This window comes from Salvelinus alpinus, chromosome 10, assembly GCF_045679555.1.
Source record: "Salvelinus alpinus chromosome 10, SLU_Salpinus.1, whole genome shotgun sequence".
Taxonomy (NCBI): domain Eukaryota; kingdom Metazoa; phylum Chordata; class Actinopteri; order Salmoniformes; family Salmonidae; genus Salvelinus; species Salvelinus alpinus.
The window spans coordinates 28,421,162-28,440,217 of record NC_092095.1 but is presented as its reverse complement, the minus strand read 5'-3'; the positions used below and the strand labels follow the sequence as shown (position 1 = coordinate 28,440,217).

Here is a 19,056-nt window from a genome sequence, read left to right as displayed (position 1 = left end):
CACACACACACACACACAACAGAACAGACCTGTGCCTGGTTAACTGCATGGATACAGGGATATGTTATCCTGACCTGGGTGGTTGGATGGTTGGATCCTGGGTTAAAAGGTCCTCCACTGTCTGGATATGTCCTGTTCAACTAGTTTGACCTCTTCCAAAACCAACCCTGCCTCTTCAGTGCCTCAAGCACCACCGACACCACCCCCTCAACTTTCACTACCTGGCTGTGGATATATCTACATGGAAACTTCCTTAGTGTCTATCTTAGTCTGAGAGTCCTTCATTTAAGTTGCCTGGCCCAATTCGGACTCAGAGTTATTATGGTGTAAGGGGGAAGAAGGAAAGAGTGACTTCATATTCATGGTAATTTTCAGACAATTACATCAACCTTTTACACAGTATGAATGAGATATTATTGGGCGTGCACGTCACGACTTCTGGTCCAATAAGGAGGTGAAAGGCCAGTGATATATTTAAGAGGCTTCCTGGTAGTCTGGCCTTAACATAAGGCGCCAGTCCAGTCGTGGGTACTTTACAGTCTGTGACAACCGCCCCCATAGGGCTAAACAAGAGAGGGGCAGGGTGGGGGAGATAGAGAGGGGAAGGAGGGGAAGGAGGAAGAGAGAGAGGGCATCTGCTCATCCAGAGACAAGGCCCCTGTGTCTGTCTCCCTCCATGACATCGCAGCCAAGTCCTTAATTAAAGAATTTAAGGGGGAAACAGAATTTCCTATGTCTGTCTGACCTGTGTGGCTGTTATGCATTCAGTGGCTGTTGCAGAGAGAGAGAGAGAGAGAGAGAGAGAGAGAGAGAGAGAGAGAGACAAATAGACAGACAGAGACAACAAACAGACAGGACAGATAGAGATAGAGATAGAGATAGAGAGAGAGAGAGAGAGAGAGAGAGAGAGAGAGAGAGAGAGAGAGAGAGAGAGAGAGAGAGAGAGAGAGAGACAAACAGACAGGACAGATAGAGAGACAAAGAGAGAGAGAGAGAGAGAGAGAGAGAGACAAACAGACAGACAGAGACAACAAACAGACGGGACAAATAGAGAGACAAAGAGAGAGAGAGAGAGAGAGAGAGAGAGAGAGAGAGAGAGAGAGAGACAAACAGACAGACAGAGACAACAAACAGACAGGACAGATAGAGAGACAAAGAGAGAGAGAGAGAGAGTGCGAGAGAGAGAGACAGAGGACAGAGTGTAGTTTATTAGGATCCTCAATAGCTACTGCACATGCAGCAGCTACTCTTCCAGGGGTCCACATAAAACGTACAAATACATGACAAGAACAAGGACAAGGACATTCAATTCAAAATAAAAAATTAAATAAGATGTATATATTGGAAAGACACCAAGAGACAACAAAAATACAATTCACACACTATTCATATACTCATGTATACAGATATATAAGATCTTTAGAAAGACACAAATGTTTCTTAAAAAGACTAGAAGAGAAGTAGTCAATGTCTCCTCAACCACAAAAGACTGTCAATGGTTTAGCTAGTAAGTGATAGCTTTGATCCTCGCTGACTCACAGTGGGTCATTTGGCTGTACATATTCTACATAAGTGCTAGATTTATCAGTCACTAAGTTGCAACTTTTTAAGAGCTTACTTAAAAGGCTTAAAATAAACTGATAACATAAAAGTCCCCACTTATCAGTGTCAATGGACAAACGCCAGACTGCTTACACAGCTGAAAGTCTCACTGAGACAACTGATAACAACATAAGTCATTTGAAGATCAAATCAAATGTGATTTGTCACATGCTTTGTAGACAACAGGTGTAGACTAACAGTGAAATGCTTACTTACGGGTCCATTTCCAACAATGTAGAGTTAAAGATATCAAATAAAAAAATAGGAATAGTGACACGAGAAATAAATACACAGTGAATAACAAATAAAAATAAAGAGTAAAGATAACATGGCTATATACAGGGAGTACCAACACTGAGTTGATGTGCAGGGGTACGAGGTAATTGAGGTAGCTATATACATATAGATAGGGGTAAAGTGACTAGGCAACAGGATAGATAAGACAGTAGCAGCAGTGCATGTGGTTAGTGTGAAAGTGTGTGTACGTATGTATGTATGTGTGTGTGTGTGTGTGTGTGTGTGTGTGTGTGTGTGTGTGTGTGTGTGTGTGTGTGTGTGTGTGTGTGTGTGTGTGTGTGTGTGTGTGTGTGTGTGTGTGTGTGTGTGTGTGGCGTCAGTATGCATGTGTGTGCATGTTATGTGTTTGTGTGTGTGTTTATGTGTGTGTTGGGGTGTCAGTGTAAGTATGTGTGAGTGTGTGGTTAGAGTCCAGCGTGTGTGCATAGAGTCAGTGCAAGAGAGTCAGTTCAAAAAAGAGTCATTGCAGGTAGTCCGGGTAGCCATTTGATTAGCTATTTAGCGGTATTGTTTAGAAGTCTTATGGCTTGGAGGTAGAAGATGTTCATGGTCCTGTTGGTTCCAGACTTGATGCGTTGGTACCGCTTGCTGTGCGATAGCAGAGAGAACAGTCTGTGGCTCGGGTGGCTAGTCTTTGACAATTTTTGGGGCTTTCCTCTGACACCGCCTGCTATAGAGGTCCTGGATGGCAGGGAGCTCGGCCCCAGTGATGTACTGGGTAGTACACACAACCCTCTGTAGCGCCTTGCGGTCAGATGCCAAGCAGTTGCCATACCAAGTGGTGATGCAGCCAGTCAAGATGCTCTCGTTGGTGCAGCTGTAGAACTTTGAGGATATGAGGGCCCGTGCCAAATCTTTTCAGCCTTCTGAGAGGGAAGAGGCATGGTCGTGCCCTCTTCACGACTGCGTTGGGGTGTATGGACCATGATAGATCTTTCGTGACGTAGACACCGAGGAACTTGAAGCTCTCGACCCGCTAACTGCAGCCCAGTCGATGTGAATGGTGGCGTACTCGGCCCTCCATTTCCTGTAGTCCACGATCAGATCCTCTGTCTTACTGACGTTGAGGGAGAGGTTGTTGTCCTGGCACCACACTGTCAGGTCTCTGAACTCCTCCCTATAGGCTGTCTCATCGTCGTCATGATCAGGCCTACCACTGTCGTGTCCTTGGCAAACTTGATGGTGTTGGAGTCGTGCACGGCCATGCAGTCCTGGGTGAACAGGGAGTACAGGAGGAGACTAAGCACACACTGCTGATGGGCCACTGTGTTGAGGGTCAGCGTGGCGGATGTGTTGTTGCCTACCCTCACCAACTGGGGGTGGCCCGTCAGGAAGTCCAGCATCCAGGTGTTCAGTCCCAGGGTCCTTAGCTTAGTGATGATCTTCGAGGGCACTATGATGTTGCTAGGCTGGCATTGCAGATGACTCTGCCATGTATTTCAACAGATGGGTCTAGGGGGTAGTACCCCATGCCCACAGAGAAGCGTGCCAGCATGCCAGCTTAGACATTGGAGCCCTTTGTAAGGGTGGATGATGCCAGATTCACAAGTTTCCTCTGGGGAGAGGTTGACTCTGACACCAAGTCAACCGTAGAGGGCCCATGGACTGGGTGGGCAGCTGGCAGAGCAGAACCAAAAGATGCCCGCTTCTCTACAAAGACCCACCGTCAAGTACAAGATGAGCCCCTAGACAGACACACACACACACGCACACACACACACACACACACACACACACACACACACACACACACACACACACACACACACACACACACACACACACACACACACACACACACACACACACACACACACACACACACACACACACACACACACACACACACACACACACACACACACATATACACATATACATATTTAGAGATGCAACAAGAGCATCTCAAAAGAGGCTGTGTGTTTCCATAGTATGTGGTGTGTGTGTGCATGCGTATGTGTGTGTGTATGAGATTGCTGGAGTCCTTGCACATGCCTGTGTGTGTGTGTCACACAGTGTCTGTGTGTGTGTGTGTGTGTGTGTGTGTGTGTGTGTGTGTGTGTGTGTGTGTGTGTGTGTGTGTGTGTGTGTGTGTGTGTGTGTGTGTGTGTGTGTGTGTGTGTGTGTGTGTGTGTGTGTGTGTGTGTGTGTGTGTGCGTGAGCGTGACAGGAAACCCGTAGCACAATGTAAAGAAGGGGAGGGCCAGGAAGGAAGGAAGGAGATCCTGCTTGGGGAGAGGCTGGTCTGGCTGCATGACCACACAGAGACAAAAGCAGAGGAACTCACTCTGACACTCCAGAAAGACTTACCACTGAGGCTGCTTACATTCACACAAGGGGAGGCAAAATATTCCATGCAAACACCACACACCACAGCATCATGCATTGGTTATCATTTACGCCTACATGACTCAAAATCACAAGTTAAAATCGCCAATCTACCACCGCTTACATTCACAAGAGGGGAGGGGGAAGATTCCCAGACCCAGAGGCAAAATATATAGGGTCTTCTTTAGACTGTATATGACTGAATATATAGTCTTCTTTAGACTGTATATGACTGAATATATAGTCTTCTTTAGACTGTATATGACTGAATATATAGTCTTCTTTAGACTGTATATGACTGAAGATATAGGGTCTTCTTTTTGCTTGGATGAGTGTAGTTAATCTAAGCCATAAATCTAAGCCATGTCTTCATTATCAATGTCTGCAGCTTTGAATCAATGACCATTTTTAAAATGTTTTTTTCCCCCAAAACATTCACAGACAAAAGACAGGCGCACACAAACATCAACGAAATCACCCCTGCCCAGACCCACATGCTCCCACCGCCTCAATCTCCACGGCTTGCAAGACTCTATTCCACATGATCTCAAACTGCGCCACTCTGCCCTTCTCTGTCGCCCACACTCTTTCAATATTCAAATAATAATGAATTTGACTCTTCCACTGTCCCAATGACGGACATTCACTTGATTTCCAGTTTTTAAGCAAAAGTTTTCAAAATGATTGACAAGAAAAGTACGGTCGAACCCCCCGGGTATCTCACCGCACCCTCATATAACATGTCTTGAAATATGTAGACAGACGGATTAAAAGTCAATTGATATTGTAAAACTTCTGAAGGCCAACTTTCTAACTCTGCCCATTACTTTCGGACTTTATATCACTCCCAGAAGGCATAAATCACTGAGTCACTGTTAGTTTTACACTTAAGACATGACTCTGCCATTGGCCTGTAGAATATGTGAATTGTGTCTCTTCTATAATAAAGTATGTACATTAGTTTCAACTGGATTTAAGCATACATTTTTGTTAATTGTCATTTTGTTAAAAGTTTCAACATTCCCTACACCTCTTGCCAATATCCGTAATTTTTTAGTCTTGGTTCCAATAGTTCCTTTTTTTCTAAGAGATTGTCAGTTGGATATGCTTTCTGCAAGGATTTATAGAAAACTTACCAATCATACGAGTATCCTTTTCTGTGTCAAATAGAAATCCCTCAACATTGCCCTGATGCCCAAAAGATTTCAGATCAACATTTTGTGTTATAAAACTTTTAAGTTGCAAAATGTCTTTGAAAATGTCTATATTGGTTAGTCCAAAATGGCTTTTTAATTCTGTCATGGATATAATTGTATTTCCTGTTACCAAGTCATTTATGGTTTCTATGCCTTTAGTTTTCTATGTGGGCCAATTTATCTGTGAATTGTGAAAAGCTATCCAAGGATTGTTTCATAGAGTTGTGTTTTTAGGAAGTGATATTGGTTCGTGTAGAATACATTTAATTTTCTTCCATGTTATAGTGTTCTTAACTATGAAGTTCATGTTCTTAGCTTTATTCTTTGAAAACAGACACATGAAAAGATTCTGGGGATGAGCATGTTCATCTTCAATATGTACTGTACCCACTGTTAACAACAGTAAAAGCCTTGGGTGGCGTGTTAATACAATTCCAAGGTTGGAAGGTTCATCCCCATATTGTTATTTATCTTCTTGCTCTTTTGCACCCCAGTATCTCGACTTGCACATCATCATCTGCACATCTATCACTCCAGTGTTAATGCTAAATTGTTATTATTTCGCCTTTATGGCCTATTTATTGCCTTACCTCCCTAATCTTCTACATTTGTACACACTGTATATAGATGTTTCTATTGTGTTATTGACCGTACGTTTGTTTATGTGTAACTCTGTGTTGTTTTTGTCACACTGCTTTGCTTTATCTTGGCCACGTCACAGTTGTAAATGAGAACTCGTTATCAACTGGTTAAATAAAAAAAATAAAAGGTTAAAACCAGCCTCAGACTTTGGGACATGAAAAACTTTCCTTTATATTCTATGATTGTCTTATGGCTGAGTATACTTTATTAAAGAATGTCTTCGGTGGGGTACACCTGTGTGGGGTACACCTGTGTGTAGATTGATGAGGGACATTTTTGGGATCCATTTTAGAATAAGGTTGTAACGTAACAAAATGTGGAAAAAAGTCTAGGTGTCTGAAAACTTTCCCGAAAACACTGTATAAGCATCCTAAGTATTTAACATTGGTCCACTTAAAGGATTGCTGTAGATCATGAGTTATTCTTTTTCTTATTGCCATTGCCATCTACATTAATTTTACACGGTAGGCATTGTTTTCTCAATATTAGTGAGGTATAATCAGGAGATCATCTGCAAATAAGTTTAGTTTATATTTATGTTTACCCATACTGATAACTGTTACGTTTGGGTCCTGTCTAATTCTTTCTGCAAGCGGTTCAATTACCAGTGCAAACAGGAGGAGGGAGACAGGACATCCATGTCTTGTACCCCTTTCTAAAGCAATTTCATCAGATAATGCATTATTTTTGTATATATGTTGTATATTTTTACTTTAGAATATGTAAATACTATTTTTATTAAATGTATTATTTGAGCTGGATAGTTGAAGGCTTCCAATGTTTTGAATAGAAAAGGCCATTCACGACGGTTGAAAGCCTTTTCGGGCATTAACAGCCATTATTGATAAATCTACATCTTGTTTTGTAGCATATTGTATTATACTAAAACATGTTCTTGTATTTGTTTGTAATAGGGGTGTGAACGTTTAAACCAAGTTGGGATCCTTAACGTTAAGAAAAATCCTAAAAACAATGTTTTTTCCCCCACATAATTAAAACCACAGTGCAGGGCCTCCCGGGTGGTGCAGCAGTCTAAGGCACTAAATCGCAGTGCTTGAGGCGTCACTACAGACCCGGGTTCGATCCAAGAAAGTGTCACAACCGGCCGTGACCGGGAGTCCCATAGGGCGGCGCACAATTGGCCCTGCGTCGTCCGGGTTTGAGAGTTTGGCCAGGGGCGCTTTACTTGGCTCATTGCACTCTAGTGACTCCTTATGGTGGGCCGGGCGCCTGCAGGCTGACTTCAGTCGTCAGTTAAACAGTGTTTCCTCCGACACATTGGTGCAGCTGGCTTATGGGTTAAGCGAACGGGTGTTAAGAAGAGCAGTTAGGCAGGTCATGTTACGGAGGACGCATGAGTCGACCTTCGCGTCTCCTGAGCCCGTTAGGGAGTTGCAGCGATGAGACAAGATCGTAATTGGATCGCAATTGGATATCACAAAAAGGAGTCACATTTTTTTTTAATTCACAGTGCAGTTATGATAAAACATTATTTTCTGTGTTAATGCCTAACTAGACTATATGGCTATGAAGGCCTGGGGAAAGTTGTGTAATTTAAATAAAACCGGAGAGGAAGAATATGTGAGGCATGCAAGACAATTAAGGCATTGTGAGATGCAGATTACTATGACATATGGGCACGGTTCTGCCTGCCCCTCCTCTCTCCCTCGCGCTGGCCTGCCTGCTCTTTCTCGTCTAAATCTTTTTCTAGATGTAATAACCCTGAAGAAAGAAAGATGTAGGATCAGTCAAACTGTTATTTAATTCTGATTTATATACATTTCCATAGAAGCTATTAAAATTGCTATTTAGCGAAAATAATTATAACTGGTTTGGCATGTACAGTTGAAGTCGGAAGTTTACATACACTTAGGTTAGAGTCATTAAAACACGTTTTTCAACCACTCCACAAATTTGTTGTTAACAAAGTATAGTTGTGGCAAGTCGGTTAGAACATCTACTTTGTGCATGACACAAGTCATTTTCCCAACAATTGTTTACAGACAGATTATTTCACTTACAATTCACTGTATCACAATTCAAGTGGGTCAGAAGTTTACATACACTAAGTTGACTGTGCCTTTAAACAGCTTGGCAAATTCCAGAAAATGATGTTATGGCTTTAGAAGCTTCTGATAGGCTAATTGACATCATTTGAGTCAATTGGAGGTGTGCCTGTGGATGTATTTCAAGGCCTACCTTCAAACTCAGTGCTTCTTTGCTTGACATCATGGGAAAATCAAAAGAAATCAGCCAAGACCTCAGAAAAAAAAGTCTGGTTCATCCTTGGGAGCCATTTCCAAATGCCTGACGGTACCACGTACATCTGTACAAACAATAGTACGAAAGTATAAACACCATGGGACCACGCAGCCGTTACAACGCTCATCTCCTGGAGATGAACGTACTTTGGTGCGAAAAGTGCAAATCAATCCCAGAACAACAGCAAAGGACCCTGTGAAGATGCTGGAGGAAACAGGTACAAAAGTATCTATATTCACAGTAAAACGAGTCCTATATCGACATAACCTGAAAGGCCGCTCAGCAAGGAAGAGGCCACTACTCCAAAACCGCCATAAAAAAGCCAGACTACGGTTTGTAACTGCACATGGGGACAAAGATCGTACTTTTTGGAGAAATGTCCTCTGGTCTGATAAAACAAAAATAGAACTGTTTGGCCATAATGACCATCGTTATGTTTGGAGGAACAAGGGGGAGGCTTGCAAACCGAAGAACACCATCCCAACCGCGAAGCATGGGGGTGGAAGCATCATGTTGTGGGGGTGCTTTGCTGCAGGAGGGACTGGTGCACTTCACAAAATAGATGGCATCATGAGGGAGGAAAATTATGTGGATATATTGAAGCAACATCTCAGGACATCAGTCAGGAAGTTAAAGCTTGGTCGCAAATGGTTCTTCCAAATGGACAATGACCCCAAGCATACTTCCAAAGATGTGGCAAAATGGCTTAAGGACAACAAAGTCATGGTATTGGAGTGGCCATCACAAAGCTCTGACCTCAATCCTGTAGAGAATTTGTGGGAAGAATTTAAAAAGCGTGTGTGAGCAAGGAGGCCTACAAACCTGACTCAGTTACACCAGCTCTGTCTGGAGGAATGGGCCAAAATTCACCCAACTTATTGTGGGAAGCTTATGAAAGCTTCCCTGAAACGTTTGACCCAAGTTAAACAATTGAAAGGCAATGCTCTCAAATACTAATTGAGTGTATGTAAACTTCTGACCCACTGGGAATGTGATGAAAGAAATAACAGCTGAAATAAATCATTCTCTCCACTATTATTCTGACATTTTACATTCTTAAAATAAAGTGGTGATCCTAACTGACCTAAGACAGGGAATTTTTACAAGGATTAAATGTCAGGAATTGTGAAAAACTGAGTTTAAATATATTTGGCTACGTGGTATGTAAACTTCCGACTTCAACTGTATTCTTTTTGTGAGGCCTCATAGGTGTTTACCAGGTTTATTTACCATAAAATAAATAGCATGCTTTATTTGAGTTTAACCTGTAGTTGTTGGCTCTCTTCAAAAGTAAAAGATCATATTCCTGCTTAAGTTCCAAAAATGTATTTTCTTCTTTACCTTGTAAACTCAGATTAACTCAGATTTAACTCTTGCAGAGTATGAGATTATCATTCCCCTGATGTACACCTTAAAAGCATCCCAAATTATTTTGAGGGTTAGCTTTTCTCTGATGTATATGTCTACATTTTTTTCCAAAGGTCTTCATTTTTCCGTTTACGCATTTAATACATTTTGGGTCTTGAAGATGCACTCTGTTCATTCTCCATATTCTGTCGCTAAGTGTATTTTATTTTGGTGTAATTAAGCATGATACAGGAGAATGATCCAATATCACTATATCATAATAGTTCAATTAAATAAAATCTTAATTTGTGAAAAAAATTTAAGTCTCTCATTCTCTAAGAGCTAATGAATAAAACCTCACTGAAAAGTCAGAAGGTAAATCCCCAAGCCACATGGGAAAAAGAGATAGGTATTTACTTAATTAGCCCTTTGCAACATTTTAAGTGATAAGGGATGTAGAGGTGCACCTAGTGAAGTCTCCACTCCAGTGCTCTGCTCTACCAGATAGTTAATCTCTGCAATCATTCAGCTCTGCCAACAGAGACAAATTTAGTCTAGCGCTCAGGTTCCAAACACACACACACACACACACACGTGCACTAGGGATGGGCGTTTGAAATTATTTTAATATGCATTTTTTGGGGATATCCAGATAGTCGGAAAAAAAGAAAAACAAACTAACATTTAGCTATTAACTCACGACCAATCAGAATGACTCAAATGCACATTGCAGAGGTAAACAGCAGACATGCTGCTTTTCTTCGGTAGTTTGGCTAACAGCAACAACAAAAGAGAAGTCTGATTTTCGCAATGATAGAACTGATTCTGTTACAAAAAAGATTTTCTGGTGAGTGTTTTGCATTGTTCTGTGTCGGGTATTATGGAAACTCCATTAGGTGAGTGTCTGTGATTGCTATTTGAAGTGGGGGAAATAGGACTTCCTGGAGGGCTAAATACCCAGCAGTATGTTAGCTCAATGCACCGTTATAAAAACTACATTCAAAAGTTGGTTTATTAAAATTTGAATTTCAAATGGTATATCCTTGCAGGTCAAAATGTTTCACGGATAATGTAATTTAACAAAGCTTTTTCATTGTTAAAATAGGCCTACAAAGTTTTTTCAAAAATGAACATTCACTCAGGTAATTTGAATATTAACGTTTGTTCGGATATTCGATTAACCGTGCCCATCCCTAGTTTGCATGCGCACACACACACACGCGCACACACAAACAAACAATCGGACAGGAATGCACACAACAGACTTGTAAACACTCCAACTACACACACAACAACTATGGAAAATAAACTTGGGTGGTGATTACATGCTCCTGAACCAGTAGAGGTATGATGAAACCAGTCTATTTATGCCTTGGTTGGTTGGTCGGTTCATCGGTTGGTGTGAGATTAGAATGCAGACAGAGATACCTGCTGCAACTCTTCAGGGGCCTCAGAAGGAGGACGGACAGAAAGAAAAGAACCACACAATGTTTTCGCTGTTTTCACACACTGGAGACACTGACCCAATAGAATAAAAAAGAGAGGACAGGAGAAAAAACATCTATTCTTTCTCTCACAATCTCTGTGCACACACACACTCAGATAAAGACACACAGTGTGTGTAACAAGCCTGCTCTAAACCTTGGGAGAAGAGGCTCTGGGCAGAGCTGAGGATAAGATAGAATAAGATAGAGGGAGGGAGGGAGGGAGGGGATAAAAAAAATCCCCCTCCATGAGAACAAATCTTCTGGAAAAGAACCAGCCCTGTGTGTGTGTGTGTGTGTGTGTGTGTGTGTGTGTGTGTGTGTGTGTGTGTGTGTGTGTGTGTGTGTGTGTGTGTGTGTGTGTGTGTGTGTGTGTGTGTGTGTGTGTGTGTGTGTGTGTGTGTGTGTGTGTGTGTGTGTGTGTCAGGCCTGCCTGATTAGAGAGATAGAGATCTTAATGATGCTGCAAGTAGCACTGGAAAAATACAACTCTCCTTGTCAACAAAGGCTTTGTCCCAAATGGCACCCTTTTCACTATGTAGTGCACTTGACCTATGGGCCCTAGTCAAAAGTAGTGCACTATATAGGGAATAGGGTGCCATTTGGGATGCAAAAAATAATGGATGGAACATATGCAGCCAGTGTTGCCTGTGGGACGGCGGGGTGGAGAGAAGAGAGAGAGAGAGATCCATTAGCTATGGTTTGGTCCAGTGAGAGTAAAGGGGTGAGAGGGTTACAGATGAGAGGGGTCATAGGTGAAAGCAGGAGAGGGGAAGAGACGAGCAGGGGGAGAGAACGGAGGGAGAGGTGATAGTATTAGGTAGAGTGGGGGGGAGGTATGGGTGAGCAGCAGGGGAGTTAGAGGTTTCATCAAGAGGGGCAGGGGGTGAGGAGGTGAGAAGGGCAGGGTGTGAGGAACTGAGAGGGGCAGGGGGTGAGGAGGTGAGAGGGGTAGGGGGTCAGTCTTAGGGCACTGGGTGATGAGGAGCTACGTGACGTGTGTAGTCAGTGTGCCTATGGGTAATAAACAGGACTGATCCGTTCCTCTGCACTCTGCACGACGCGTGAGTGTTTTCCTATCTGAGCAGTAGCACACGTTAGCGTGTTTTCCTATCTGAGCAGTAGCACACGTTAGCGTGTTTTCCTATCTGAGCAGTAGCACACGTTAGCGTGTTTTCCTATCTGAGCAGTAGCACACGTTAGCGTGTTTTCCTATCTGAGCAGTAGCACACGTTAGCGTGTTTTCCTATCTGAGCAGTAGCACACGTTAGCGTGTTTTCCTATCTGAGCAGTAGCACACGTTAGCGTGTTTTCCTATCTGAGCAGTAGCACACGTTAGCGTGTTTTCCTATCTGAGCAGTAGCACACGTTAGCGTGTTTTCCTATCTGAGCAGTAGCACACGTTAGCGTGTTTTCCTATCTGAGCAGTAGCACACGTTAGCGTGTGCGTATGTTTTTATCCGAGTGCATGCATGCGTTTTGATTGAGTAGGGACACACTGTATATCAACATCGTCTGTTGCCGTTTCCAGAACACCAGGGGGCTGGTGGGTCAGGAGGGGGAACAGGGGAGGAACTTAGTGAAGTCTTCAGATTAACCGACAGGAAGGAGAGGAGAACAAGAGGTCGCCACCCTGGGGTCACTGGATGTCCGTCCAGAGGATATGGAGCCCCCATACACACACACACACACACACACACACACACACACACACACACACACACACACACACACACACACACACACACACACACACACAACGTGCTCACCACTGGTCATGTGTGACACACAAAAACAAGATCACCAGCCTGACAGCCCGGTAAACAAACCCAACACAGATTGTGAGTGAGAGAGAGAGAGATCCGAGTCTGTGTTTTCCTCACCAGCCCTGATTTCCCGTCTCAGCTCAAAAACATTCAGATTTACAAGCTTTAATTAATATCAAACTACCACAGGTTTGCCAGCTTTATGGTTTTTCACTGCAGGGAAATGTACTCCGCGGATGACCAAATATACACAGAGCTAAAATAAAGACGTTGATAGAGAGATGAATTATTGAAAAGCCTGCATGGAAAAGTGATCCAGTCAGAGTTTATAGAGTCACATTTAGTTTCACGTTAAATCTCGTTTTACGAGTGGGATTATCAAGGTTTTAAAAACATTACATTTAGGTGGTCAATTTATGGTTCTTTACGGTTCCACAAGCTGTCGCAGCGACAAGGGGAGAGGCAAGGAGGGAGGAGGGTTGCAGTGGGACCACTAATACAGCAGAGCCTAAGGGAATATATTACACAGAGAGTTGCTTCTTTGTCTGCGTCCTAAATGGCACCCTATTCTCTGCAGAGCCCTATGGGCCATGGTCAGAAGTGCATTATAAAGGGCATAGGGTGCCATTTGAGACGCAGTCCTACAAGTCTCACATAAAAAGCTTCCCTTCTCTCCCTCACGACACCCTCTCACTGAAGTCCTTATCATGCAACGGAGTGGGTTTCATTGTCCCCTTCGCTCAAAACCAAAACTGTCAACAATGCCACGGTCACAGCCAGGCCTCCAGAGTACCCAGTAACACAAAAACACCTGCCACAAGAGGAGAAGGACGGGACGCAATTACCAGGAGAGTTTAGTTTACACTCAGTTTACCTTTTCATCCATCCCTTGTTTCCTTCAACCAGACATTTTTTGAAAGACCATGTCATTTTCTTGTCCCTCAGTTGTCCAGAATAAACATGGGCTGTGCCACTAATGGCGCCCTATTCCCTGTGGGCCTTGGTCATTTGAGAAACCTCTCTAAAGAGGACCGGGGGACAACATTAAAAAGTCTCCCATGTTGTTTTCCACTGCCCCAGGCCCCAGCTGTAGGTAGTGTACTGTGGTTTATTGTATTGTGAAGCCAGGCAGGTTGTGTTAGGGTTCAGTAGTTAGGCAGTGAGCGAGTTCCAAATGGCACCCTATCTCCCCATATAGGGCTCTGGTTAAAAGTAGTGCACTATGTAGGGGATAGGGTGCCATTTGGGATGCAGAGCGAGAAGCCTTTAGTTTCCTCTGAGCTGAACTCCAGCAGGCAGCTAGCTACTGGCCGGACGGTGTTTTCATTGTTCCCCTGCAATTCCTAACCTCTCAGGAATTCCTGCCTCTACCAGGAAATATGGTTTACAAGAACAGGCACCAAGCCTAGGCATCCACGTCACTAACCTAACCCCCTTTCCCCCCCTGCACCCTCCTGGTAATGTCTTCCCCTTTGCCCCCTTATACCCCTTTCCCCCCTGACAGATTCTCCTGGCTCTTCCCTCCGGAGTCGGACCGCAACCCCCAAAACAGTCACACATGCCCTCTTGCACCAGAGTCTGAAACTGTCTGCCTGTGTTTCCCAAATGGAAGCCTGTTCCCTATAGTCAGCTACTTTTGACCAGGGCGCATAACCCCTGGCCTGTGTTGAGTAAGAGATGGATATTTGGATGTTAGACATAGATAATCCAGATAATATCAGACCCTTCGTGAGAAAGTTCCTCTCAGATTTCCTGCAGTGCACAAGGTGTGCGGCTGGTGAACTGGAGTTCTTTCTCAAAGCCACGTGACGAGAACATGGATTGTTCACTGTTACTGCAGAGTTGAGGACCTCAAGGATCAGATGCTTGGATGACGTGTGTGTGTTTCTAATGAAGAGCATCAGATGAAAATGATCAGTCAGGGCTCTCTCTCTCCCCAGCCCCAGGTTGTTATTTCATCCCCAGATGATGACACCCCCCCCCCACACACACACACACACACGATAAGAGAGATGAGGAGAAGTAGGCCCATCTCTTTCTCCCATCCTCCCCATGTCTCAGAGAGAGTGCCTTACCTTTCATCAACATCATATGAACCTCTCAGCTTGAACATATTCAGGCCTTGGAGATGGCAAAATGTTACTTGTTTACCACTGAACTGTAGAGCTACAGTAGTTTGGCTGAGCAAATGCGAGGCTGCTTAAAGGAAATATATATGAAACATTTCATAACTACTTGGCAAAATAGCGTAGATAGAAGTATCACTATCGATAATACTGATACATAAATAAACAAATGTTTGACTTCCTGCCAGTGCTTTAGAGCCAGCTCCTTGAATGAATCCCAGTCACAGCACCATAGGGGGGCGGAGGCAGGGGTTGCATTCCCAAAAACACAGGACAGAGAGAGGACACTCCCATGCTATTTGTGATTCCCAGATGGCACCCTATTCCCTACTTAGTGTGCTACTTTTGACCAAAACGTGTGCACTATGTAGGGAATGGGATGCTATTTGGGACATAACCATTGCCTCTATCCATTCCATTCTATCTCAACCCAATTATGGAATGATGGTGGGATGTTTTCTAGGAAGAGACTATTCCAGAAGGATTGCTCTGTATCAAGCTAAGAGTCATTTCTAGTTCCTCGTCTCCCTCTTCTCCCCTCCCTCCCGCTCTCCTTCACCCCACATTTCTCCCTCGATCCCTCGCTCTCCTTCCCTCCCTACATCCCCCTCTCTTTCTCTCCCTCCCTCCATCCATCCCTCTCCCCTTCCCTCTCTCCAGTCCATTGGAGCCATCTGTGGAGCAGAGGGATGGAGGGAGGGAGAGAAAGAAGGAAGGGATTGAAGGAGGGAGAGAAGAAGGCATAGAGGAAGAGGAATGTCTACATACAGAACATGTGGTCTGGGAAATAACCTTCTTAATGACACACAACACAGTGCCTCCAGCCCCACTCCCCCCCACCACCACCATACAGGGAAAGGAAAGCAAAGTCTTGGGAAAGTAATATGGAGGGGAGCCATGGTGGTCAGGATACATAGACACAGTCTAGATCTGGGGCCGTATGTATCAAGTGTCTCAGTGTAGGAGTGCTGATCTGGCACTCCTACACTGTTAGTGTCCATGTAATCGTATTCATTGTGATCTTAAATGCAAAACTGATTCTGAATCAGTTTTCTACTCTGAGACGCTTGACACATACGGCCCCAGTCCTGAGTCTGACCAGTGGTTACCTCCCGGGTTGTAAATGACAGGGTCAAAGGCTTCCTTCACTTGTATGCAGACTTAATAACACATTCATAATCACAAGTTATGAAAAGGCCCAGAGTTCTCCTGTTCAGATCTCCTTAGAAAAACTCCCGGACCTTGCTTATGTATTAAGCCGCCTTCGCTGTCATTAACGAGTCTAGCCAAACATTGTCTAACAAAGTGAGACATAAATAACTCTACAGACAATTCATTTACATTTATAAAATATCCTAACAGCTTTCTCAAGTTGCCTCGCACGCATAGACAGGCATCCAGGACCCAGTGTGCATTTTTAAACAGCAGCGGCCTTCTGTCCTTCCTGCCTTTGAGCCTTAGCTGTTTTCTTAGTAATGCCATTAAGCTGACAGAATGTCATTCTTATGGCCCAGCCAAGTCCTGCATTACCGTTCATGCCAGGCAGCATAGGAGAGTCCACTCCAGAAACACACACACACACACACAGTGGTGTGCAGGAGAACAGCTGTGTGTCAGTACTGGTGGTTTTGATTTTAGGTCCACCTGTGTCTCTGTTGGCACCTGTTTCTGTGTGTGTGTGTGTGTGTGTGTGTGTGTGTGTGTGTGTGTGTGTGTGTGTGTGTGTGTGTGTGTGTGTGTGTGTGTGTGTGTGTGTGTGTGTGTGTGTGTGTATTGGTTCAGCTTTTGGCAAAGAGCTCAACTCCCAGGTATTTGCTGTGGAGGTTTTCAGACCCCTTTTGTGGATGGTATGAGAATCACAATAGAATCATCTTTCAAGTTCGATTGATCACCCAGACACTGTGTTCAAGCCACATTCACATTGCATGAAACTTGCAAAGTCCCAGGGAAACGTATAGTTCTAGTAGGTTCATATTTAACTGTGTATTATTTGTAAACACTTAGATATCAGAAAAATACGTCACAGAATAGATTTAATCACAGAATAATAGGCCTGCATCTAAATCTCTCAGTGGAGTCTTGTTACAATAAAGGAAGCCTTGTCTTTTAAGTAGCAAAAAACGATTATAAAGTTGTATTATTGAAAGAATCTGAGAATAGGATTAAACAGTCACACTGGTCTCAGAAAGTCACAGAGAAGAATGCCTTCCTTTATGCAGTTGCTGCTTTCCTTATTTCTCACACTTAATCTGAAAAGGTAATCTCCTTTGAGAAGAGGCCTAGGCTACAAACTCTGCAGGAAAGAGACATATGCGGATTTTCTGCTGGTAAACCCTCAACTGAGCTAGATAATGAAACCGTGGTTTACTCTGAGATTGACAAATTATAGTTTTAGTTTCACCATCAATGAGATTGACAGGCAGTGCACGACTCTGGTTTTGAGGTGAACCGCATGAGTTCTGCTGCTTGGGAGTCGGAGGACTCCTATGCCCCTTGCATAATAAATAGGCATGTTTGTTGTTTGAACCTGTGAGATTTCCTGCAGCAAGCGAATATATCTGGGAGATATTAAATAGGCTACTTCATTAAATAATACAACTTTATGAACTCACTGAAAGGAACTCGAGTGTCCCGACATAATCCCGTTCAGTCTTCAGAAGTTCGTTCAAAACACACACTCTCAGACGTAGCTGTTTCTCCAAATCTTTCCCGCTTTCGCCTTTCCCGTGTTCTCCTTTGCTTTCATCAGTCATGGTGATAACGCAATTCATGAAGGCGATATATTGTCTGCAGAACGTTTGAAATTAAAAAGTTTAATTCAATTGTTGCCGGAAAAAAGTTTGCAACATGGTTTAAAAGTGGACGTGAATCTCCGTTCACTCACTCACTGCGGTGCAAACGCACTCAGTCCAATGAATAAAATACCCTTTATAGCACACTGTACGAAACAACCAAAACAAAAAAAATCAATTTGACAACTTCGCCGCTATAAACGCTCAAAATTCACGATCAAATGCGGAGACCCTCGCTTAGTTTCACACGCCTGCCTGACTGAGAGAAAGGAAAGCTGTGAAACACAACAGCGGTACGCGTCTGGACATCAGTCAAACTACTTGACTCCTGTTTAGACCTTCATCCCAGTTCCAGTCTCCCTACTCATTCTCGCTCTTCCACCCATAGAGATAGTTAGAGGACGCAACATTGTATATGTCGAATTATGGAGTCTATGAGCAGTGGCAGGGCCAACTCCATTTTAAAGTAGTACATTTTCTTCTTCTACAACTTCTATGAGATTGTAAACAAACTGAAAGGGTGCATACTACCACATGGAGTGTGTTGTTTGAAACGGTATGAAGCCAAGGTTGGTGATTTACTGCAAAAGGGGAATGTTTTCTCACAAGTATAACTAATTGGCTGACCCCCCCGCCCCCCCTGATGATCTGGATGGAATTATGTCATCCTTCCTTAACCCATAGAAAGTCCCACCCAGTTGACTACTTCAAAATGGGGAAAGTCCTCAATTGCGCTGATAAAACAAGCTTTTGTGCACTAGAGTCCTCTATCTATCTCTATGCTTCCACCCAACCACCACCACCACCAAGGAGAGGACAGGAAACCAACCCTGGGAATGGCCGCCAGCAGACCCAGGTTATGTCCCCAATGACATGTCCCTAATGGCACTCTATTCCCTACACTGTGCACTACTTTTGACCAGGATGCATAGTGCACTAAATAGGGATTAGGGTGTCCTTTGGGAAACATCGCAGCCTGCTACCTTCAGACCAACAGTATGGAGGGGAAATGTTCATGGAATGCATGGTAGAAGTATAACACTAACCCAGACAGACTGTTTGAGTTTCTCACTATTTATAGGCCTGCTATCTGGGGTTTAGAAGTTGTGTATTAGCCTAACGCAAAAGTTACATTTAATGTGAGATAGTTATTATTTTATTTTTTTTAATAAATGTACTTTAGTAATTTAGCAAATGCTCTTATCCAGAGTGGC

General features: G+C 43.5%; 1 protein-coding gene across 1 annotated transcript in view; it reads right to left on the bottom strand.

Annotated features, from left to right (window-relative positions):
* prex2 (phosphatidylinositol-3,4,5-trisphosphate-dependent Rac exchange factor 2) overlaps positions 1-18,206 on the bottom strand; it is a 246,130-nt gene extending 227,924 nt beyond the window's left edge. The window contains exon 1 of the mRNA XM_071328774.1: positions 17,663-18,206. Within this exon, the coding sequence (XP_071184875.1) occupies positions 17,663-17,821 (159 nt within the window). The 5' untranslated portion in view covers positions 17,822-18,206. The remainder of the gene's footprint in view (positions 1-17,662) is intronic.
* Between the last annotated feature and the right edge of the window lie 850 nt (positions 18,207-19,056).